General features: G+C 38.2%; 2 protein-coding genes across 5 annotated transcripts in view; one reads left to right on the top strand and one right to left on the bottom strand.

The window, feature by feature from the left end:
* The window catches only part of LOC143900337 (uncharacterized), a 148,349-nt gene extending 127,434 nt beyond the window's left edge, over positions 1-20,915 (bottom strand). The window contains exons 1-3 of the mRNA XM_077411564.1: positions 20,175-20,915; positions 15,324-15,425; positions 2,730-2,810 (exon numbers count right to left, since the gene is read on the bottom strand). Of these exons, the coding sequence (XP_077267690.1) occupies positions 2,730-2,810; positions 15,324-15,425; positions 20,175-20,196 (205 nt within the window). The 5' untranslated portion in view covers positions 20,197-20,915. The remainder of the gene's footprint in view (positions 1-2,729; positions 2,811-15,323; positions 15,426-20,174) is intronic.
* A 2,532-nt stretch (positions 20,916-23,447) lies between these two features.
* LOC143900057 (zinc finger protein 830) overlaps positions 23,448-25,332 on the top strand; it is a 34,822-nt gene continuing 32,937 nt past the window's right edge. For 2 of the 4 annotated variants that reach the window (XM_077410979.1, XM_077410978.1), the window contains exons 1-4: positions 23,448-23,635; positions 23,988-24,471; positions 24,732-24,901; positions 25,004-25,148. In XM_077410979.1, coding sequence (XP_077267105.1) covers positions 23,532-23,635; positions 23,988-24,471; positions 24,732-24,901; positions 25,004-25,145 — 900 coding nt within the window. In that variant the 5' untranslated portion in view covers positions 23,448-23,531 and the 3' untranslated portion in view covers positions 25,146-25,148. Of the gene's footprint in view, positions 23,636-23,987; positions 24,472-24,731; positions 24,902-25,003; positions 25,194-25,332 lie in introns of those variants that run through there. The other 2 variants (XM_077410977.1, XM_077410976.1) reach the window with 2 other exon arrangements.

Raw genomic sequence — 25,332 nt, 5'->3', positions numbered from 1 at the left:
AGCGCAGATTTACTTTTTGTTTAACTTTTGTTTGCAAACCATCAAGCCCGCCAATCGATGTACTATGGCGCTATGCACCGGGAACGCGTAATAGAAATTTAAAAAATGCAGCTACGTAAAAAGCGCGATTATAATGGTGAGTCAACATCCCATGAATATTATTGCGGACCGAATTGAGATCAATAAATGTAGCGATTTTTCGACGAGAGATGTAGAATAAATTGATTACGAGATGATTGCATTTGGAATAATATTCTTGACGGCAAACGAGGTCAACGAGCGAGGACGAAGGGAAGCATTATTATCAGACGATTCGGTGCATCACGGAATACCAATCAAGAGACGCACACTGACATTGCACGACGTTTGGAACGACCGAGAGACGCTTGGAATTATTGCATATTAGAAGGGGACACTAACTTCTCTGCTAATTTGCCTTTAACCCATTAATACTTATTGTTAATAAGTTTCGAGTAAAAAAATTTCGAGTTCACTTCAAAAGTTTCCTTTCCATCTATTCGCATTTAATTAAATGACGCCATATCGTCATTATGGGTAAGTTCGATTTATTGCATAATTAATAGCAACTAAATTATAGATATTTCTTAAAGTGTAATAAACTTCGCGAAAAGTGTTCCATCTTGCTGGAGACAGTTGAATTTCGTTAATTAAAGAAACGCGTAACCGCGGAAATGAACGTATAGATTCGCGTTTCAGAGGAGCAAGCTAAGCGTGTTTACGATGCTCATAAGAGCAGGATGCGGAAATGAATATTCATGAAAATCGTTCGTCGGAGAAGCAGCAATTGTGGCTCGCTACGAACGCTTCCCTTCTATTTCACTTAACGTTCTTGCCTTCCTGCACGGCTTCTCCACATTCAGCAGTTTAACTCCTTAAGAATTAACTACGTCAATCAGGAACGTTCGACCGTGAGTTTAAGTAATAAATAATAAAATCGTGCAATGAAAGGCAACAAAAGGAAACGCGTACGTTCGAATGGTGCCCAGCACATAAGTACGAACATTTCGTACCTATAATAGGTACAAAATGATCAAACAAGAGAAAATTGGAATAAAAAGTAATTAATTTTTTTGTAATTTTTTTTAGCTAATACAAAATTCTGTGTCGTTAGTGACATATGTAAGTAAATATTCATTGCACAAATGCAAAAATATATATATATAATATAATCAAAATCAAAAAGATTTAAGTATAAACAGACTTCTCACGATACAAATTCTTATTGTCAGATTCATATTTCAAGGAGATCCGACAAAGAATCAAAACATGAGAAATGCTTCACGTGACAGTCTGCAATTTTCTTTCAGCGACCTTATTTCCTTCAATAACCATTCGAGTTTCCCTTCGTGCCTCTGTCCCATCACGGAAAAGACGTTGCCGTTGTTCTCTGACGAAGCGAAATCTCAACGGATGTCTCGGTTGCAGCTGTCGTACAATATGTATCTACTCCGCGAGAGTACATCGAAAAATTTTCTGGAAACCGTTTTTTTTTTATTTTTCTAATTCTTGAGTAAAAAAATTAAAAAAATTGGTTTCCAGAAAATAGATAACAAAAAACTATACACTCTATAGTACTCCCCGAAAAATTTTATCCCTATTTCATATACAATTCGTTAAGACTTGGTTAATCAGTTCTGGAGTTATAGAAATTTCGGTAAATTTGGTAAACACATTCGGTAAACACATACCGACATTTTTTTAAAATAGCGATTTTTCGACGTTTTAGAACATTCTGAACACATTGGCAAAACTAAAAAAAAATTTTTTTTACGAAAACAAAGCTTCCTCTATGAGGAAGCAAATTAAACACAGTAGAGAGATCTCAGGAAAGACATAAAATTCTAAAGACGTCTTCTCTTATTAAATTATTTACATCAGGTATGAAGAAACATGCAAGTTTTCTAAAGGAAGCAAACAGTCGTAAGTCTAGAGAACTAGTAAAATTTTTCCACGGATGTATCAAGAATACAGGCCGAAGCGATACGGCAGGAATCGCAAGAGTCGTACGATGTAGCTGTAGTCAAATTTAATGGCGCTATTTCCCGTACAACGGCGCATCCTTTCCGGTTGCACAGGCGAATGGTTGTAGTTTCATTGTAACGAAAAGAAATATAGCTTGACCGTTTCACGGGCATTACAAATGTGCGTTTCTACAGTCATAAAGCTGAATCGAGAAGCAAAAAGTGCGAATCGCTGTACTTTGGCTTTTACTATCTTGAAGTCAATTCATGATTCGATTATTATGTAAGCAATTCCGCCGCGATATTTTAAATACGTTAGTCATTTCAACTAAATAGTATGTATATACATACGTGGTTCATGAAGGTTGTAATCATTAGACTATATACATGTAACCTATATTAACATACAAGTGTGTGCCTAAATAAAAAAAGCGATTCTTAACATGCACTGCATGCCTTGCTTACTTCTTTACTTAGCTTTAAGAATAACTTTTGTTCATCACGGATATCTTTATTTTTAAAGCAAATATTTTCTCTTTAAAAATGGATAAAAACCATGAAACTAATGGAAGAAATACTACATCAGTTTTTTTACGAGTATATGATTATTACTGACCATTGGGTAAATTTACGCATTTGTAAAGCATAAAATAAGCCAAAAGACTCAGTTACGCAGATCTTACCAGCGATAGACATAAATTTTATACAAGATAAAAAATATTTTTTAAGAAAGACATGAAGTCATACCTGCATTCTTTCGGGCTGGACGATGCGTGAAGCCCATAGTTACAGGAACTTCTTGACCGTCGATAAAGTGATTAGACTCACCTGGAACAAAAATCACAAATAAAATATTTTTTTCTTTTTTAGAAACGTGTCTCGCAATTAAATATCGTAATTTCAAAAATGTATAAAACATTTTTATACAGTATAACATTGGGACATTATTGAAATAACTATCTTTTTTAATAGAATGAAAAAAATTGAATTCTGTATTATAGAAAAAACATTTATTTTTATTATTACACAATTTAAAAAGTATGTATAAATCTATAAAATTAAATAATATAAAAAAGAGCCAACACAATTCAGTTGGTTGCATGACTCAGTGGTAACTCAGTGAAAACCTTTTGTTAAAGTTTTGCCACTATTGCTAAATTATACCTCTCGCTACAAAAAATGTTAGTTATATAGCTATAATCTTTTTTTTCCGTGTTGTAATGCGTGTTTTGCATGTTAATATTCATGACCGTTAAAATTATTTGTTAATAATATAATAATATAATTAAACTGTTTATAATAATATAACAAGATATAATATTACTGTAATATATTATAATATTAAATTATTAAAAATTAATATATATATATATAACTGCAATTGTGTGCAGTGATTTTCGAAAAATTCCAAGGTAAACTCCTTTCATATATAGAAATGGCCACTTGTATCGAGATCTTTTAAACATAATTATCCTGAGCTATGCAAGTAGTTAAAGTTTTTAGGCTTTTTACATTTATTTTTATAAGTTTATAAATATATATATTCCTTTTGCACTAATAAAAATGACGGTTTTTTACAAAGTAGTATTTAATTCATTTTTTTTTATTTATTCGTTATAAAATAATAGATATCTATATTTAATCTTAGCAGTTTCCCGATTATGTATAATGATTCTTCTGAAATATCGACTAAACGGCAAATAATTATTGTTAGATGTAAGACTTTATATATGTTAAGAAAAGAAGTTGAAGAGATACAGAAACTTTCATCTTTCAAGTCTTTTAAAAGTCGCCACAAAACAAGAACGAAGGAATAAACAATGACGGTGCAATTGCAGGCTGCATTGACTTGACACCCCGTGATCTGCATCCCTGACCCACTTTTACACACTCTCTCTGAGGTTATGCAGGTTATCCTATTGAACGATGACGTCACAGAGGAACGTTATCCGAGTGGTAGGTAATCGACTTCTCTTTTCTCAACTTCTTTGCGATAACGGAGAAAAAAAAGAAAAAATCGATGATCGATTTTACAGATTTAAAAAGCTGTTTTTAATTTAACTTTTGTATCTTTACTTCTTCGAAAGACTCTATATAATTTTTCCCGACACACATTGTATGACATAGATATTTTCATAACATAGAAAAGCTTTTATGAAGTAATTATAAAGCCAAAGGCCGAAAGAGATAAAATATGCGAACAATCTGTTACATAATAAAAAAACGTGGGTATATATTTTTAAAATATTGTGAAAATCACGTAGAGCAATCTTTGTGCATACAAAGTGCCTAATAAAAAATTTTAATGCATATGCAATATTAAAAGAGATGATTACAATCACTCATAAAGATAATTAAAAAAAAATTAATGCCACGTTAGATTTATTTCAGCCTTGACCCATATCCAACATTAATGTAAAATGCAGATCTATATATAGTCTCTATATATAGATCGATAGATTATCTGCACATTCCATGACAAACTAATTAGTTTCCAAAACTATATAATTCTATAACTATACATGTAATAAAAGGCTAAATGATTTCATTACTTATCATCATTACTTATTTATTATTGCTAAACTTGTAAGGCTTTTTTGTATTGTTCGTATAATCTCTGTATCGTTTTTCTTTAATCAAAATTTGTTGTCAATTTCTCTATTCAAGCAATCCATCAGCTATTCGAAATCCTAGCAAATATTCGTCAAGTGACATAAATTGTGTCATAAAAAATCAAACATAGAAAGAGGGTTCGAGAAACTTTCCACTAGTTTATTTTTTTATGATTTTATATATAAAAGTCTATCTAAACTATCTCTACTAAAATACCTAGACAACACAAAGATTCTTCACACAATCATTGCATTGAAAGACACTTGAGAAATAAAAAGTCAAAGTGAGAAATGCTTTAAAAAAATCTATAAAACTTTACCCAATCTTTTTATTCCATTTGCAAAGTAGATTATATTGAAAACAAAAGGAATACGTGACTGCATATATCTGATTGAAAACTTCGTTTGTATACCCTATTCTGTATGCCAATATAAAAAGTGGAACAAATAAAAAGCGTTATATTTGAAGCAGAGAGTATGATATTCAAAAATAATAAAAAAATATGTTGTTTGGTGGAAAAAAAAAGAAAGAAGTTAAATTAATAAAAAATTATGCGTACCTACAATATCGATCATTATTTTCGAGATATAATTCTATATATATTATGTATAATCATGGGCTTGTACTCTGACCAAGAACTTACAAAAACTTTTATAAGAAAGTTTAGTCATTTACATCTTATTAAGAAAGAGGATGATAAATGTGAAAAGTAGAAGAACAAAATGTTGAACAATAAAAAAAAGATTAATTAAGATATAAGTGATAAAAAAAAACTTCATACTTGATTGAGTTAGAAAAAGATATAATAAAAAACACACATTTCTTATATGAAATAAGTTCTAAAAATGTATTGCAGCTATTATTCACCACAAGAGATATTTATGTGCAAAACATTCAATCTCAAAGTAAGAGGGATCAAACTGAACGCTCTTTACAAGCTGATTACGACCGCGTAAGCTGCGCAATCCATGATGATGAGATGCCATCAAAAGCGTCCTGCTACCATCAAATAAATCGTTCTAAATCGTTATTATTTCAGCCGTTATTTTACAAACAACTACTTTTAGAACTGTTCCAGAAAATATGATATTTATATATCAACAGAAAATATTGCCCAAAAATTGATCAACAATTTGATTAGTTGATTATAAAGTTCAAATTTTCTTCTTGTTACTTTAAAAGACAAAAAATAACAAACAAATATCTAATTAATCTAACACATTCCACAAAAATACATTCAATAATATATGTATGCAAATTTTCGTTTTATCTCTTATTTTATTTCAATAAAAAAATAACATTAAAACTCATAATATTTGAATATTCGGTCAAATCATTTTTGAGTTAAATATTTTCGATACGCGATTTACGCGTAATTCTCCCGCATTATAAAATTAGAAAGAAAATAAGTTTATGTTAAATTCGCTCATGACTACTATTTTCAGTTTCGGAGTTTCGGAGACGGTCATTGTAATGCATATGATTATTGCAAACATGTAACATGTGAAAGATTACATTTCATTTTTTCGACGAGAAGTTCGAGCCTATGAAGAATAAGCGCGCGGAGTGCAGGTCGCAAAGTTTAAAGGCACCGTTTGCCGTGCGCGGAAATATATTTATGTCTGGTACCAGAGAGATAAGAGAGAACGTAAAACGCGATAAAAGGAGAGACGGAGAACAGGGACAGGAAAGGGTGGGACCATAGCGAAAGAAAGGCAAAGAGAAGAGAAAAAAGGAGCCGGTTTAATGCAGCCGGCCGCGAAAAAGCGTCCATCGTTCGCCGGAGCGAGATCCGCTTTGAGGGAAAATGAAAATAAAGCAAAATCGTAGCGTGTACCAACGACCACCGTTCTTCTACCATTTTCCGGTTCTACCCGTGCCGCGCGTTCTTCCAGCGTCCGCAAGTGGCCAGCTGGCCGCCTGCGTTGCTTCATTATCCGAGCGAAGAGAAAAGCACCCCGCGCGGAATAGCAGTGAGCTAATTAAATTTTTCTTATTTGCACCCGTAACCGTAACGTCCTTCAGATTCAACACTTTGGATCAAACAGTCGCCCGAAGGAAACTTTTTGCCTCGCGTATCTCTAATACTTTTAGCGACGTTAGGGGTATCGAAAATTACTTTAATCTACTTTTTAATCTAATTTTCCTGCTGTGGATATTGTTGGATCGCATTATTATCTTACGCTAAACAGAATCAAACGATCAAAGATCTACCATCTCAAAGTTACAAAAAAAAAAGAACAAGGAATTTTTATCGTGATAAATAAAACGAAAGGAAGAGTGAGAACGCTCGATTGGATCTCGAACTACTAACCGCGAAAATATGAAAAAAACGACTACGAGAGTATCTGGGAGAAAATAGACGACCAAGATTTATCGCGCTACAGCGAACTTTTTCCCCCTTTTTCTCAATCGGGTAAATCGATCGGTAACGCCCGTCCGCTATTGGGGAGCATAATGCGATTTTACGACAGCGGGAATAAAAGACCTTGAAAACGTCGTGAAGCAAGATCCGGAGAAATCTTTCTATAGCGTGGCGGTCGAAATCATTATAAAATCTTTACGTTCCCTCACGATTTCCTATTGATCAATCCGGAAGGAATTTTCGCGAGGCGAGTGTGCATCAATGAACCTTGCTGCTCGGAAAAGATGTAATTTTGAAAAAGTAAAGAACTGTAAGCTTTTCGATCTAATTTCGATGATTTTCCGTAAGCGCCTTTCGAAACTTTTTACGGTTACATCATTGACGTAAAATCGGAATTTTCCTCAGATCGTCGACGTGCTTGCCCGTCACACAGTAATCACATCTCTCTCTCTCTCTCTTTCCTACTTCTCTCTCCTCTCTCATTCGAGATAAGAGAAAAGACAGCTAGAAGATAAGTAGCTGAAAGACAAAAAGACTGAGAAGCCAGCAGCTCGCCACTCGGGTTTATTTCTGGATGTCCCGAGGACGACGTCACGAACCGACCAGAATAGCGTGCATCTACGTCATGCCTGGGTAACCCCCACAGCGAATTTCGGAGACAGACGACAAGGTAGCCGAGACGAGACGGACAGCACACGAAGGCGTCAGCTGTTCGGCCTGTCTTTCGTGGACTTGCAAGCGCACGAAACGTTGAGCGTCGTCTGACCCGGCACATACTGATGCCAAACTTGTAGCGAAATTCTATCGCCTAAAATCGCGTGGCTAACAAACCTCTCATTCGCCCACGATAACTTGCGCTAAGCAAAAGTTGATAATAATGCCGCTCAGTTATGCAAATTCGAAGACATATATCTGGGATAATATACGGGATGTGGATAAACACGATTCGCCGCTCTTAATTAACGTTCTACCATATTTCGCCAGTCCATATTCAAACCGCAAATCGACTTGATGGCGGGATATGAAGATTATCCCTCGACAGTAGAGCTCATTCGTATTCCGTTAACCAGACGTACCGGATGGCGGTTTGTCGTCTCGTTACGTTACGAACGTAAGACGAAGGAAACGGAAGAGAAGCGCGCAGAACGAGGATGGGAAATGGGAAGGCAATGAAGATGAGCAAGGGGATAAGAGAGAGAACGGTAGAGGTGGCATGTCTAGGATACTTTTCTAGATGCGCGAGCGCAGCGTTATTCAATTAACGAAGGTTACGTCGCTCGTACCTTCCACCTTCATTACCTAAACTTCATCTGCTTCTGGTTTTCCTGATTTCCATTCCGAGAATGGTAAGTCTTTTAAAATATCCGAGCAACTTGTATAAAACTTGAAAAATTATGTAATTTGTTGCAAGTAATTAATACAAGTAATTAATGCAAATTAATGCAAGTCTTAATACCGAGCGATAAGCGATTAAAAAAATCTTCTAACATGACATAATTAATTCATAATTTCTTAAACTAGAAAAATGTCTGCATTGCCGAATTCATTCTCGCTACGTTAATGTAAAATATATCGCAGATAAAAAGTATTTTATCAATGAGATTCTTTTATCGCTGTAAAATTGCTTTGAAAAATTGTATTACACTATAGAAGAAATGAAATAAAATGTTAATAATGTCCAATCATTTTTATGGAAACTTGAACACAAAACTATTAAAACTTTAAAACTAAGAAACCAGAAATAAATTTAAAAACGAGAATTCCGCTTAATTCTAAAACTGTTGAATCTATTGTACGGAAATTTCTCGACCTTCGACGAAACCGTGCACTAGGCTAACTGGTCTGAAGTACTGCCAAATGTTAATTTACGTAACACTGACTTAGATTCGTTTCGACCAACGAGTAAAATAATAGAAAATTAAACTCGAAGGTAACTGCGAAATATTAACAAGTTTCAGACAATAGTTACATACATAATTTCCTTTCCGAAAAATCTGATTATTTGCCTCAATATTTCTGATTAAAAAACCGCTAATAAAAGGCAAATTTCCAACCTGCAATACCGTATCGAAGGTACGAAACAATAAACGCATTCCTACGGTCAGCTGTTCTCCAATTAATCCGCTAATTCGACATTCGAAATGGCACGTCCCGTATCGTAACGAATTCCACCAAGCCTAACGTAACCTTGCATCTAAATCACGCAGATTGTATTCAGGCATAGAAATCGAGACAGAAGTCGCGACGTCCGCATGCTATAGCACTGCAGCCGAATTCTGCGTATTGTGGAATCTCGTAAATCTCCGTTGCGAAACGGTCAATGAGTTCCACACAAGACACATGACTATTTCATTATCACCACAGAAGAAGCGTTTCGACTTCGCTGACCAAGCACGTATACGATTTTACAATTATTTGCTTGGTTACGACTGATTATCAATCAGACCGTCGTCGGCACACATTAAATAGTATTGCGCAATAATAAGTCAATCCACATGAAAATGATAAATTCAGAAATATTAAATTAAATTTATACAAAAATTTTTTTGCATCATCGAATCAGCTGTGTAATTTTTCCCTTTATTTTATTTCGTTTATTTCGCCATAATATCATAATTGCAATTAATGGAATTTTCTTATGTCTCTATTTGTGTTATGATCGAGAAGGAAGCGCAAATCGATTGAAGAACCAAATTCAAAACAATAGAACATACAACTTAGAATAATTTACCTTTCAAATTCCTCGATGACTCCTGGCCTAGATTTTCCGACATTACTTTTCGTTGCATCATATACATGATGGCCCACACGACAGATATCACCGGCGCCCACATATCGCAAATATCACACACTGACTTATATATAATACGCGTTTTTAAATCTCGTATAATAGCGAATCAGTTCATAGTTTATTATCAAAAAATGTTACGTTACATCGCCTAAAATCAAGATATAGAGTGCTGTTTTAACTACCTAAACTTTTAAACTGTTAAAAAATTTACAATTGTGCGAAAAAGTTACTCTATAAGGCTCAAGCTTGACACTTGACAGAAATGATCGAGGTCATCGACCGTGACGGAATAAACATTTGGCTTGACAGATCACTCCGAAAAGAATATCAGCACAAGATACCATTATATGTGTATGTAAAGTTATATACACGTGTGTATAAAAGCGTCATCGTCAATGAGCGTCACGTTAGCTAATAAATAGCTCTTTCTTCAATAAATTCAAGAAAAATTCACTAACTACTCTGTGATTGAGACGGGAGTTGATTAAAAAATTGTCCTCTTAAAAAAAAAACTAGCAAAAATATTTAATATATTGTTGTCACAACAATCACTAAATTTGCACGATCAATCGCGTCGCAATTTCCATGATTTTCCGCGCATGAGCTGTAGCAAATCATCATTTTCCGCCGCCATTTTTAATTCAAAATTCACGCAATGTTGCCGCGGCATATATACACGTATGGAGTGTATATATACATTTTCAAAATTAACAATAATCCTGGCGGTCCGCCCAGCCGACTCGTATTTATTTGTCGTGCTTATAACACGTGGCGTTTGACGACACGTGACACGCGAAGATTACGTGAATGCGAATCCCGCCGATTCTCCGCGCCGCGGATGTTGACAAAGATGAGTCGCTCCTCTCTTCGCGCTCGTCGAACCGAATCTCTGCAGGCAGATCAAAGGGTTTTCGCGACTGAGGATGAGGTATTCGTGAAACGAAAAAAATCGCTTCGACGGTCCCGCTAGCGACAAGCGTGGGCACGCTTCGAGATTCGACTGCTGCATCTTATCCTAAATTTAGCCTTGCCGGCTGCGTCCTACATTAGAAGGATCTGCTTGTGTGTGTGTATAGACTTGTATGTATATGTGCTTGTATGTGAGTATGTGACTTTAATGACGTCCCGCGATGTCGGGCCGATGTGTGCGATGGGTGAAACGGAAATCGACGTCTGCACTAGGATTGTATGACTTTACTAGCACGTGTAGATGAGAAAGTTTTCACATGTACTCCTATCAATATTAGAATTGCAAACGCATCTATTCCATTAGAAAAGTTAAATTAAAGTACATCTCTTTAACAACATCTAATAACAATTCTGAAATATCTCAAATATATATTATTTAAATACGTTAATAATCCAAACTTTATTAAAACGTTGCTCCATTTAATCATAATATATTTACAAGAAAATTACTGAAAAAATAATATTTCTCTTATAAGAATACGTAATAAACTAGACGATTTAAGGGAAAAAAATGTAGTAACATTAAGTCCGTAATATAATTTGCGTTAAATTTAGGATGCACGTCCATTGATAATTTTATACACTATATATACATATGCGAATCTTAATATGTACATACATATCTTATGTAAGACTTATATGTGTATATTCTGAATCTTTAAATGCTTTTTATATTGGCATATAAGATTATAAATGAAATTCTATTTTGAATTCTGACGCGAATAGATTGTCGACAGCTTACGAAAGTGAAATGTCGCGGTTGTGTGAGATTTAGTATAGCAACATTGTGATATGTGTAACGAATGTAACAAATGAGTGGTGCGATCGATACGCGAATGTATGTACACCACGTGGCGTACGTAGCACCGCTCAGTGGATTACGGTTCCGAGACGTGGACTATCGATACTAATTGGCAGCCACGACTAGTGTTCCGTGCCAAATGTATCGAAACCATTATAACCCGGTAGCGGTAGTGGAAGCCAATAACGGAGCGATATGCGACTGACCGAATGAACAACGCGACGTGGTATAGGAAGGTCCACTGTAACAAGTATAATAGAACCGAACTGGTATTCCTATTGATCAAATTAATAATACACGAATGATGTGTGACGTAAACAAGCATAATTCACGAGGCGAAACAAAATAATTTGCCGCACGTTTAGAATGTCCACGCGCTTTAATTATAAGCGCGTATTGTGGTACGTACGAGCAAATAATGAGGCTAATAGCAATATGTACCGATGTCGAAGCAAAATGGAGAATTATCCCGTTGCGCGCTATGCCCGTATGCCGTTGCTAATCGTTCGCCACGAAAACCGTACGAGTTCGCGCGCACGTACCAGGCGTGCGCATTATTCCCCCCACGTGCATAATTAGATTCGCCATCGGGACATATCGCGAGTAATGCTTGCGACACGAATAATTCTATTGATTTTGCCGTACCCTTCGCCTTGATATTAATCGATACGAATCCCCTCCGCAAATGCACCATCCATTAATGATCGAATTCTCGCACAACGCTCCATCCATAATACACGTTCGCCATTCAGAATTTGCCTCAAGGAAATGTTCAGAATGCGTTTCCAACAGCGATCTCGATAAGCCTCGAATGCATTACGACCAGCTTAAAATAAAAGACACTTATTCTTGGCGCGTTTTGTATAAAAGACAATTTAAAGCTATTATTTTTCTAAATATGTTCCATATGAGATTCCATATATGTTGAAAAAAAAATAAATATAACTTATCCAAAAAATGCAAATCGAATAAGAGAAGATTCCAGGCTTATTTGTGACTCCGCCTAATAACCACTCAATGATCGTTCTCACACATTCTACTGCTGCTGGTTAATCCACTTCCGGGATGCACCAGAATACGCAAGAGCATCGACCCACTTGCTCGCAAAACCTCAGAGAGCCCGCATTTTCGATCACCCGACCTCTTTCTTCAGTCATTTTGCAGTTCGATCAAGGGGAGTTTTGCCAAGCTCCATCCGATAATGTCGGGACACGAAAAACCCTTCCGCCCAACACTCAGTGGACTACGACGGTGCCTTTCAACTTCGCGTCTAGTTTGTCGACCTTTTCACATGCGTCGACTTTGTAAGCACTTTTCTTTCAGGGTAGTCTACTGCTTTATCAAATTCCGCACGACAGTATATATAATTCGTCATCGCGTACCCGAGTACACAAGTCATTACTATTCGAGTTAACTTTTGTTCACAGAGTAAAATGCCAATCTGATCGATAAATCAAAATTCTCTCTATTCGTTAAACGTTTTTCTTAAAGTGTTCGTTAAAAGTTTTCCTTCAGCCTCACTACAAAACATCAGATCTCGTTTGTAGCGTACAACTGCGTGTTTTACAGCTCATTATAACTATTATAATAATAGATATAGAGAATAGAGAAACACCCCATTGCAATCCTATACATATCCATGTTTTCGATATCGCGCTATACTTTTCGATTTTCTCATATATCTATTCTTCAAGTCAGTATAAGGTAAATGTACCAATGCAAATGTCTGGACACGTACCTATATCTGGACATTTTTTTCATTTTAGTCCTTAAATAAATTATAATGCAAATTAAAATCAAAGAATCAAAGATAAAAATATTTTTCTTGTATTATATTTTTATCTTTGATTTTAATTCGCGTTATACTTATTTAAAAACTGAAATGATAAAGGTGTCCAGATATAGGTCTTAAGTATCCCAGCATTGGTATATTTACCTTATATCATACTAAATTATCGAGTTAATTGGTTACATACTTATAAACTCGATTTACGGCACAAATCTGAAGTCGGAACAAAATCGCAGCTGCGCACACTTAATCGCGTCGCATCCGCCGGAGATTAATACCGCGAGCGAACCAAACGCGCAGAAAGCAAACTGGAAAGGGATAGGAAATTATGAAAGGCGGAACAACGCATACTTGCTGGCTTGAACGAACATTAACGAGGTCGGTTAACCCCGATGCACGATGGCCTGACGGTAGAAACCAATGCGATAAAATATCTACGAACTTCGCGCGCAGGAAGCACCGGCGAGAATTGTTTCGGCGAAACTTGCACAAGCAAGCGCCGATATACAAGTGCACCTGCAAATAGGTGTATACCTAAAGCTGTTCAGAATCGAGGTATCTAGAATGAAATCCGATCCCAATACACTTATTGCCTGACGTACGTATAGCGTTCGCGTTTATTTCAACGCCGCAAATTATTCCATGCATCACCCATTACGAAAACTTCTTAATTGGATTTTAATTGAGAACGATCGAAATTCGTTCCAACGCAGCGAACCGCGACAACTTCAGCCTCGATGGATTCGTATCCGAGAATTAGAGCCATCGACTATCGGTCGGTTTGGGTTTTAAGAAGATTTGGGTCTAATATGTCGTATTATAAATTTCGCAAAAACGAAAAATTACAAAATGATCGCAAACATTCACAAAATTCGTTTCAATCGCAGAATTTCGCGCGACTCCTTTAGTGACAGTGATTTACGGATGGATGAAGTATCAGATGTTAACGAGGGTATAACGAGACACGTGTTTAATTTATCGCCTGCTAGAAATCTTACTGAAATGTCTATTTTCTTCGACGGGTTAAGAATAGAGCCAACATGCCACTCCCGATCGACGATGTCGCTGAGAACAATAGTGACGGGTGTCGTCGGGCTGAATATAACGAGTGCCAACCTATAGACGGTATAAGCTGCTGTTGTTTGCGACAACAGGGCTTTGCAGTAGTGCTTTATTATGAAGCTCGCCGAATTATGCTACCGTCGTATGATGAAAATACAGAAACCCGAGCATCATTGTTGGAAGCATTGCAGGAAAATCCGCAAACTCCTACAAATATTAATGATTCACATATACACAGTTAATAAGATCTCTCCCGTTGCCATCCAGCGAGTCTGCGTCTTATTGTTATTCAGTAGCGTCAAGAATAAATTTATTCTGCTCTGCCGCTGACAATGTTCTTACTTCCGAAACAATGTTTTCAGAATGTTATATCCTCGGACAATTAATCTCGCCATGTATGTACCTGATAGCTTTTTCGAAAAATATATCAAAATATCAAATGCCTGATCCGTGAAATTTAATTCACGTGCAATCGATGACTACAATTAATCGCAAATATAAATCCTAATCGCAAATATAAATCCTTTTGCGGGATAACAGTGACGAAATTTAGAATCATCAGAAGTTTTTAGAGTACATAAATTTTAAAACAGATTCACCATTAAATGTAAAATGATATGTGTATCATTTTACTGTGCAATAATATTTATTACGCTTCGCGGGAACATTATCGTAGCAAACAGCTGCATCGAAAGCAGCTCGACTAAGCATCGCGCAGTCTGAAGACTCCGCACGAAAATGTTCAAGCCGAAGGTAATAAACTTTTTCCCGGACACGAGATCGTGCAGTAAAGTACGACGGGCAATAACTAGACGAACCGGGCCGTCGAAACACCCACACGCCATCCACACCCATACGTAGAATGCTATAGGTAAATATCTAAGCTACTGTAAAACACGGCGAACACAATAACACATCTCTGCTTTGGGAAGAGCAACGCATACATATACGCTCTCGCCCCACTTCCCATTCATTGCTCTCATTATCAGGCACGTCATCTCCTCTTTCGTCCTTCATTGCCGCGTCTTCTATCATAACGCGAGAGTGTGTATCTGCCGTTGCGCATATATATATATATATATATATATATATATATATATATATATACGAAGGTAAAGTAATACATTGTGTAAGAACAAAGGGTCGCGCATATAGAACGCCCACGGTCTCCGCGATATTTCCCGATATTTCAGACATCAATCGAATTCGAATTTGATTCCGCTCCAAGTCGCTCTCCGACCTCATTTCGCAAATTTATCGAACGCGATATTTATATTTTATCACGGGAAGAGTACATACACTTTTTATACAATAATATTATAATTTTCTTCAATATTCAGATTCTAAAAATAATAATCTTGGTTTTTCATTAAATCTAACTGACTCCGTGTCTATAATCGATTTTATTCCAAAGCGAACGGCGATTTTAACATAAGTAATTAATTAATAACATGGTGATTCATGTACGACTGAATTTTACAATTCGATAATATGACTTTTTTATTTTTATATGTAGATATATGTATGGTGAGATGAAATATTGTATAACAGCTGGCTTGAAACAACATACGCTGTCCAATTAGTCGATAAGGGGGTGAAAGATCACGCGTAGTCATATACTATACGTGAATGCTTGCACACAGTGCGGTACGTACATACGAGTAAATATATAAAGCCCACAGGTTGTCAGGCTAAGCGAGCTACCGAGTCATAAACCATCCACGACTCCCCGTGCTTCTATCTCTCTACGTCTTCGTCTGCAAAAACGCATACACCGCAGAAATTGAAAACCATCGCATCGTCGCTACGACCTTGCCGGTGTGTCTCGTCTTACAAATTAGAAGCGCGCCACGACGCAACGTTTGACCCAGCAAGTAACCGAACGTATACAAAATAGAAATTCTAATAAAACGACTCGCCGACCGTGACTAATGAAAGTAAGAACGATATATAATTTCAGACGAGATGCTTTTGCGCGCGAGAACAATACGTATTCTCAAAACAACGGTTTGCGTAGATAAATATAACAAAAAAATTACTTCACGGATTATAAATATTTTACTTGAAAGTCATTACAGAGAGGCGACGCTATACGATGACGCTATATGAGAGTCCCTCCGCGCTTTTCCTGCTCCGGTGAAAGTCTTTTATAAAAAAAAAAAGGCAAAAGAAAAATATCTGTGCGACTTGTCGAAGTTACACGATCGCTCCGACAATAAATGTGTCTATTTTAGCGTTAACGCTGTTTACGCCCGAATGCCCTTCTGGATACGTCCGCCCGCCGTTGGCCTACATATATACAAAAGTTCATAGCTGAAAAGGGAATCAATACGTTATCTTTACCTCCACCTCGTTTTCTCGCAGCACGTCTGCTGCCGCATACAATCGCTATTCCTCTATATACACGATGTACTCTCGAAATGCGATCGCGTCGCGCGAGCAACGTTTCGCGGAAATTTGTAAACTCGAGCGCGACACGATCCACACACGCTCGTATATAGAGACGCCGTGAAAAACGGCGAGAGACCCACACAGAGCCCCATGAAATATCGATTGTTCGCGCGAGATGATTTGACGCGCGCTGCTGCATCACCACGCTCGCGAAACACGTGGCGTCCAGGGATTAACCTCAGAACCGCACAACTCCACGCGACGTCATAAACTACACGCTATCCAAGGAACCCCGGGCGCTTTAGTTATTTACGCCTTTCTTATCCGTCAACGAAGACAACCTACGTAATACGCTCCCCGCAGCTCGGCGAACGCTCTTCGAAATACGAAATACCACCACATTCGTCTTGCTAATTGGTTTAACGGCGGGAAATTTACCGCGCAGGATTTGGCAAGGACAAATCTTAAAGTTATTAAAAGCGATCTCTTCATTTTCGGCGCGGCGAGCTTCCGCGCGAAGTCTCAAGTTTCGCTTCCGACTTCTCCCCGAAAGAGAGAGAGAAAGAGAGAGAGAGAGAGAGAGATCTATAACTTCTATCTAAAGAAACCCGTCCCATTCTAGTACGATCGATCCCTCTTTTCTTCCCACCCCGACGATAATTAAACATTGAATCGACGTTAAATATATTGCGGCGACTTTCATGGCCCCGCGATCGTCGTCGCTCACGCAATTTAAGCGAGAAGTTAAATTTAAACCAAACGACATCAGATTTAAATTCCACTTAAACTTTACACGCGAAACGCGCTTTTAAGTAAACACCCATACATCGTCGAGTATACGCGATTCTAATTAAATGGCCAAAGTGAATTACGTCTGGACATTAAGCTTGAAATTTCTGCAAAAATAGGATGGCCTCCTTTCGACTCGAGCAAAACAACGCTTTAGTAGCGGCGCTTCAGTAATTTTGCAAGAAACGAAAGAGGGAAATCTAATAAGTATCGCCGCCTTCTCGCCGTATATATAGCTCACAAAATCCTTCAACTTAATTTTTCCGCTAAGAATAAGCGAAATAAATATTATACATTTTAAGCGTGTTTATATATCGTTTCGGTGTGTCGGCAACGAATCGTTTCATTAAAATGTCAAGATCGCATATAAAATTACACCTAATCGTATATTCTCGTGCGAATATCGAGCGCACAAAATAAGGATCTGTACGTATAACGAGACGCCGTAATTAACGTTATATCTCACGGCTAGTCGCGCGTAATAAAGCGAGCGCTATAATGTCGACGAGAACTCTGAAAATCTTTCCCGCGATATTATGGAGCAAGGTTTTAGCGTTCTAAAGATCGCCCGCTAAAATACGCCGTCGTCGCCGTCGTCGCAAAAGCGAGAGGAGGCGACCGAGAGAGCGCGATGCAGCGCGATGCAATTTCGAGAACAGAATTGTCGGCACCGCCTGGTGATGACCGAGCCCATGGCCGTGAGAGTTACACGTCGGCATTACCGCGGGCGCGAGGGAGCCTCGCCTAGTGCCGAAATTATTGCGTTTTCTTGGCCCCCGTTCAAGCAACGAAACGACAGCTTATATATCTTATATCCCGCGACGATGACGGCGCGATTATTGCAACACGCCGCCAGCCAACTGGCCGACATCGATGAGAATCGGGATCTCGTCGAAGAGACGAGTTCGCAATATCGAGGCTTTTCCCGATATCACCCCTATGATTCACGCACGAGAATCGAACGGCGCGTGAGAATAATGCGATTATAGCTTTCCGCATACCAGCTCGCCTAAGAAAATTGAGCTAAGTCCAAGATTGACAGGCTTATATTTAGCGCGTGAAATGCGATTGTGTGCAACTATTGATATAAATTTTCACTTACTCACAGAATCTCTTAATTCAATACAGAAAAGATGATAAGACAGAAATAAATTTCTAATCCGAATATTTGCCGCAAAACCACACAATGCAACTAACTTTTATAAAAGTCGCGTAATCTCGAAGATAAAAATTAAGTTGAATCTAAGATCGATCGAAGCGCGATTGCATTTATTAAGAGATTTATTTCTATTTTGATTGCTATGCTTGCCTTTTTTTTACCATCGCGTAATATTCTCGTAATAAGTAATAGATAAATTAAGAATATTGTCAACATAATACATTGAATTATTGCATATCAATATTTATATACTTACATTATTGTAAATGTTAATATCAATAAATATATTGTAATTTTGTATTTTTATTTCCTCACAAAATAAAAGAAGCTACCAAGATTAAATAACATAATAAATCCGAGTATCTTTGCACAATACACTGTTAAATATTAAAGGCTAAAATTTAAACTAATACCTTGAATTAAATAACATTTTGTTATTTAACTACCATGTGTGTCGAAATTTATTATTTTAACTCCATCGATTAAATTAACATTGTTTCAGTTTCAAATTAACGACATTGTATTGAGTAGGAGCAGTGGTGACTTATAAGTACGATTAAAAATGACTGCTCACAAATTGAATATGTATAATTTGACGCTACGAATTTAACAGTGTATCGGTATATTTCTATATATATTATTATATATTATTCTGCGAGAGAAACGCTTTCAAAAAAACTACCAACATCCTTTTCACTCGAATCACGGGAGATGCAACAGCAAATTCCGGTTGCGCGACGCGTAGTTCGCGATTCGATTTCGCACAACTTCCGTAAAAATTTCGCAGACTCGAAAAACGCGTTTATATATACTTTTCGCGCATGCGATCGAAAACGGGAAATATGCGAAACGTTTTCCACATCGTTGGAATTTCTACGCTTGCACGCGGGAGGGGATAAACGAGGCAGGATTACGGGAGATCGCGCGAGCGAGCTATCCTCTTTAAAAGCCCTCGTTCCGCGCCGAAAAAGGGTCGCGAGTTACACGTGGCCAATGCCCCCGCGTAACGCGAGTCTCGCGCGATTATCGGGACCGGTCGAGCGAAGGGCACGCTCGCGTCAAAACACGTCGCACTTCCCGAACCGTCGTCGTCGATCGGCGCGGTGCGCGAATTCAAGGTCGCGAGGGGTGGCGCGCAGCTCCGGAGCGATGATCGGCGACCTGAACACCTGACCGTCCTCCCCCCCCCTCCCACCCTCCCGTTAACGCACGTTACTCCTGTCTCTCACTCGCAAATCGCAAGGTGAACGCGAATTCGACGTAAAAACACCGTGGTCGCGCGAGAAGGGAGGAAGCGGCGAAGAAGCGGGGGATGCACGCGATCCGTCAACCCGAACGACGGTTGACCGAGTGACCCGCGCGAGCCGCAGCCGCCCGCCCCTCCCGCGCGCCGCGATTCCGGCAATTTCGCTGCGAATCGACGAGCCGACAATTGACGTTCGTAAGACATGTACGAGCTTACCACCTTGTTTACGCACTGGCATCCTTCCCAGGTGGTGGTCCTCGCAGGGGGTTGACGAGACGAGACGAGACGAGCGGCGAGAAACACAGGCGACTCCAGGCGCGGAGTGCGGAGCTGTCGGTGCTCCGGAACGGTCCAATACGGAGCGACGGGGGAAAGAGAGAGACGGAGAGACTGAAAAAACGCGAGGCACCGCGGAAAACGGGCGAGAGAGCGGCACGGACGACAACGACAACGCGACTGCCCGCCGCGCCGCGGTCCGACGGGTCTGTCACTTCCCTTCGCACGGGCCGGGGCCGGGGAACGCCGCTCGAAAATCCGGGTATATAGGGGATCCGCGAAACACGACCGGACGCCGCCGCCGCCGCCGCGCACTGTTTTGTTGTCGAATGCGAATTCAACCGGAACGGGCCACTCCGTTTCGCGCGCGGCGCGTAACGCGCGGACGCGCGCACCCGGCACGCGGTGTAAACGTCACGCCAGCGACGGGAATCCGCTCCGCGGGCGTCGACGTCGACGGACCACGGTGCGAAAACGTGCGGAAACCGCGTAAGCGACGCGATATAAACACACACGGTACACAGGCGGCCGCCGCCACCACTCGGCCACGAGCAATATGGCGTCCGCCTGGTCTAGCAGCCGGAAAACCGACTGGCTGGCAGGGAGTGGAACGCCCGCCCCGGATTGGTCCGCCGGCCGCCTCGTGACGTCACCCGCTCGTAAGCTCTCTCGCTCTCGCACCCGTGCGCCGTGCGCCGTCGGCCGCGGCGCGCGCGCCCCGCCCTGCGCAAACAACCCCCTCGTGCACCTGCCGACGCGACGCGACGCGACGCGACGCGACGTTCCGACGACGTTCGATTGTTCCCGGCTCTACCCGATAATCGCTCTCTTTACCACCTTTATGCAAGGACACTCTTTCCGTCACTCAGAGATACGTTAGGTGGCACGCACCCCGTTCGAACGAGCGTTATGTGATCGAGAAATGATTATTTACGTTCGTCGAATTATTTGTACTCTTCAGAAAACGTATCTTGAATTATACGCGCGAAAAGAACGTTTGAATTATACGCACATCCGGCGCGACACGTTAATTCGATCGTGCGCGGGAAACGTTACACACACTGTTAAATATATTAAAGGATTAAATTTAAACTAATATCTTGAGTTAAATAGCGTTCTGTTATTTTTAACCACCATTATTATTTTAACACAAACACACAGTATTACTTTAACTTCATTGGTTTAGTTGAATTAATATTATTGTAGTTTGAATTTATATAACGATATACACATTTGAGTAGGAGCGCTGGCGATAGGAATGGTTATAAAAATAACTCAAATTGACATGTAATTTGACATTACGAATTTAACAGTGTAATTGGCAATGATAATTCAACTCGAAAATTATTAAGTATCGATATAATATTCACGATATGTGAAGAATTAATATAAAAATTTATACCGCAGGCTGCTGTCGCAATGCGCAAGCCAAGCGGCATAAAGAGATACAAGACAGAGAGATGTATATAAATGTTCGAATGCGCCTAGATTTGAATATCTACAGTACCCCGAAACTGTTTCCAACAACTTCAGTTCTCGCTTCCTCCGCACGAAATATCGAGTGACGCGTAATATGTATATAAATGTCGCTAAGCGACGCTTGTTCGATATTCAAGCACGCTTCCTCTCTTCGCGGCCACGACTAAAATACGAAAGATTCGTTTTAAGGCTCTCATCAGGCTACATAAATTTTAATCAGACGGGATCGATGGCCAGATCGAACTATGACAGCGATAATTCGCGTAATTCTTCTTACATGCACGCAAGCTTTTGATTGTGGCCGAACTAAACGCGCGTCAGTCCTAAGATCCGAAACCTACATATATATCGTGCCAGAATACAGTTTGTTCTTTGTTCGTTGTTTCGATTCAAATTTCGAATATACGTGCATCGCGATTCAAATGTTTGCAACTGCAGTGCGCGACAGCTAATTAAATTCCGTAGAATTTCAATTTACAATTAAGGGTGACGTGGACACCACGGAGACCTCTCTGAGAGTAGACGTGAACGATGGATTTGTAATTTTCACACACACACGTTAAATCCAGAATCACGTTATGATAGAGCTTCTCCCTCTCTATAGTCAATTCTGAATATCCTTCTATTATGAAGATGAAGTAGCTGTCCTTCTCTAAAAACTGCTGATCTCTTCTTACCGTTACAAATTCTACTCACGTGCCATTGCAATATCCCAGTAAACAAAGTGTTAGTAAGTACGTGTATGCTAGCAGTTTGCTATCCGATTCCCATTCGAGCAGAATGTCGCGGCATAATATTGGCACCAATCGCACGTCTGCATTAATCTCGTATTCTGCCAGCAGGATCTGCTGACATAATCTAACAATGGAATGTATTATTTAAATGTTTATGACATGACAGATTCTGCTCGGTTCCTACAGTCAATTTGTTATTCTATTATATTTCTGCTGACAAAATTTGTAGCAGACACTTTGCAAAACATATTTTCGATAAATTCGACTATCTAGAGAATAAGAGGAGATTCAATAGAGTGAGAGAGAGAGAGGGGGGGGGTTGCTCTCTCAATCCTAATAATGATTGTATAAGATTATATTTTATAATTATGCAATTATTGTGATATTTGAGTTAGCTGTACTCAATGCGTTATTAAAACAATTTTTTGAAAAAGATTAATATACAAATTTTATTAATTGGCAAACAAAGCGAAACTGGTCACAAGTTCATATTTTTATTTATTACAATTTTTTGAGAAAGATAAAAAAAGTCAAATTGTAGAATCCGACTCTACAACATAATTTCGAAATGCATAAGACATACAGAAAAAAAATTTCATAAACAAATATGATTTTTCTGCCACGAGAATATAAGCATATATGTAATCACGCCAAGTTCTAAAATAATTCATGTGTTAGCATAGCGCATTATTGTTGCATTGACTACGTATTGATTTATACAATACAAAAATTTACAAATCAGCTTCGATGGAAAATTGTTAAAAATTTTGCTACGTTCCATTTTTTCATGCAATCTTAATTTTATTAATAATTTTGAAAAAATGTTATCCGTTTGGTCACTCTATTTACTTATTGTTGGTTGATAAACATCGATCGTTTAAAGTTATTTTATTAATATTCGCGAATAAAGAAAACTATGTAAGAATAATTGAATATATCGGATTGAATATTTGTAATACTTTTTAGTCAAGGGACTACAGTTATAGTGACCGATAGTGATAAGTGACACGAAACGGAATCAAAACATAACCTATAAGTTATTCGTTGTGTCTCGCGTTGCGCGTGGTGATTTAATAGAGTGAAAATGTCCTTAAAAAGGAAACTGACGCAGGACGATCTGCGTAAGGCGATGAGTGAACACAAGAAGAAACTCGGTACTGTTAAGAAGATCGACTCGCCGTTGGCAAAATATCCTTTTTATAATCCTGTAGCGCAATTTGAGGTTAACGTACGTTTCTTACACTTCAAACTGATCATATTGACATATTATATTAAAAAATTGACAAAAATGCATTGTTAGAAATTCCTATTGTACAATGCTCTTGTAAAAGATATTATTTTGCATTTTATTTACTGAATTTTCAAAACCTGACTCTAGCGCGTCATAGCACTTTAACATGTATGAACATATATGATCGATAAAATTAAAGTAATACAATTATAAAGCGAAACGCATTGACATATGTTACTTATTTTATTGTTATAAATTGTATTGTTTATTGCTGGTTATTGCTTCGAGGCATCCTTAACCGATAAACACGTATACAGATTCAGGACAGCTTATGTGCATTTTATGCAAGACAGTTGTACGGAATGAAACAGTTTGGCCTGTTCACTTGAATTCCAAGGTGCACAAGGATAATGTCGCGTTAGCAAAAAAGACTAAACTGGAAACAGAAAGCGCTGTAAAGACGCCTAATGTTCAAACGTTTAAAAGACCTCATTCTCCATCTCAAGATACTTCCGCGAGTAAAAAGATAAAAGGAATATTGAAAAACTCTAACCAGCCAGTAGTACAGGCCAAGTCAAGTTTACCGGCAGATTTTTTTGACGATAATTCAAAGCAAGTTAACGGCGCACCTGTTCCAACGCAAAATTTGGAGAGCAAAGATAGAGATTCCGCAGTTAATACTATGGATGTGCGACATACAGAAGAGGAAGAAAAAGATAGAGATAAAGTAAAGGATACGAATCCAGCTCTTCTTCCAGAAGGATTTTTTGACGATCCGGTGATGGACGCTAAGGTAAGTTTGCCATAGCGTAGCAATAGATGTCGAAATTTACATTAATATGAAAGACAAAAATGTATATAACGAATTTTGAATACAAAATTTAAATATAACACTAACGAAAATAAAAAAGGTACTAAAGTACAATTTATATATATATAGAAAAATTATCACACCAAGCATTGTGCTTATTAAAGTACAGCAACGTATTTGAATTTATCTCAAAATTAAAATGTTTGTGCTTTATTTCTTCGTATTTAATTTTCTTTTTTCAGGTTCGTAACGTTGAATACAAAGATCCCATTGAAGAGGAATGGGAGAAATTTCAAAAAGAAATTAAGGAAGAGACTGCGCAATCTGCACAAATTATAGCTGACGATCAGGAAGAAGCAACAACAGAAAGACAGTTGGATGAAATTGAGGAACAAATTAGACATTGGTCTAGGTAAGTATATTTTCAATATAATTTTTATTTGAAAAATATTTTAAATATATGTGTAAAGTATCAGAAAATGTAAATTAATTTGTAAATTAATTTTTATAAAAGGGTAATGGATATCGCAAAACGTATGGAACAAGTACAAGGTACTGATAGAAAGCAAGAAAATATCGATGATGATGCATCAAGCGGTGACGAAGCTGAGTTCGACGAGTTTCTCGACTGGCGAGCAAAGAATTCGTATAAATAAAAGGTTTGATGTGTCTAACAATTTTGTAAATATTACTCTATTTTTTTTTTTAACAAAATAATTATTTGTATAAAGTGATAAGTTTTTTATTAATCACGTTACATTTAATGCCGTCCTTCCCTCGTTTGTTGTAAATGAGTTCTGCTATAAACTAAAGAAACGTAGGTGCGTTACACAAAGTCGATTC

This window comes from Temnothorax americanus, unplaced genomic scaffold, assembly GCF_048541705.1.
Source record: "Temnothorax americanus isolate GAGA-0224 unplaced genomic scaffold, ASM4854170v1 Scaffold3, whole genome shotgun sequence".
NCBI lineage: Eukaryota > Metazoa > Arthropoda > Insecta > Hymenoptera > Formicidae > Temnothorax > Temnothorax americanus.
The sequence above is the reverse complement of the archived record's forward strand: the minus strand, read 5'-3'. Positions and strand labels throughout refer to the sequence as shown.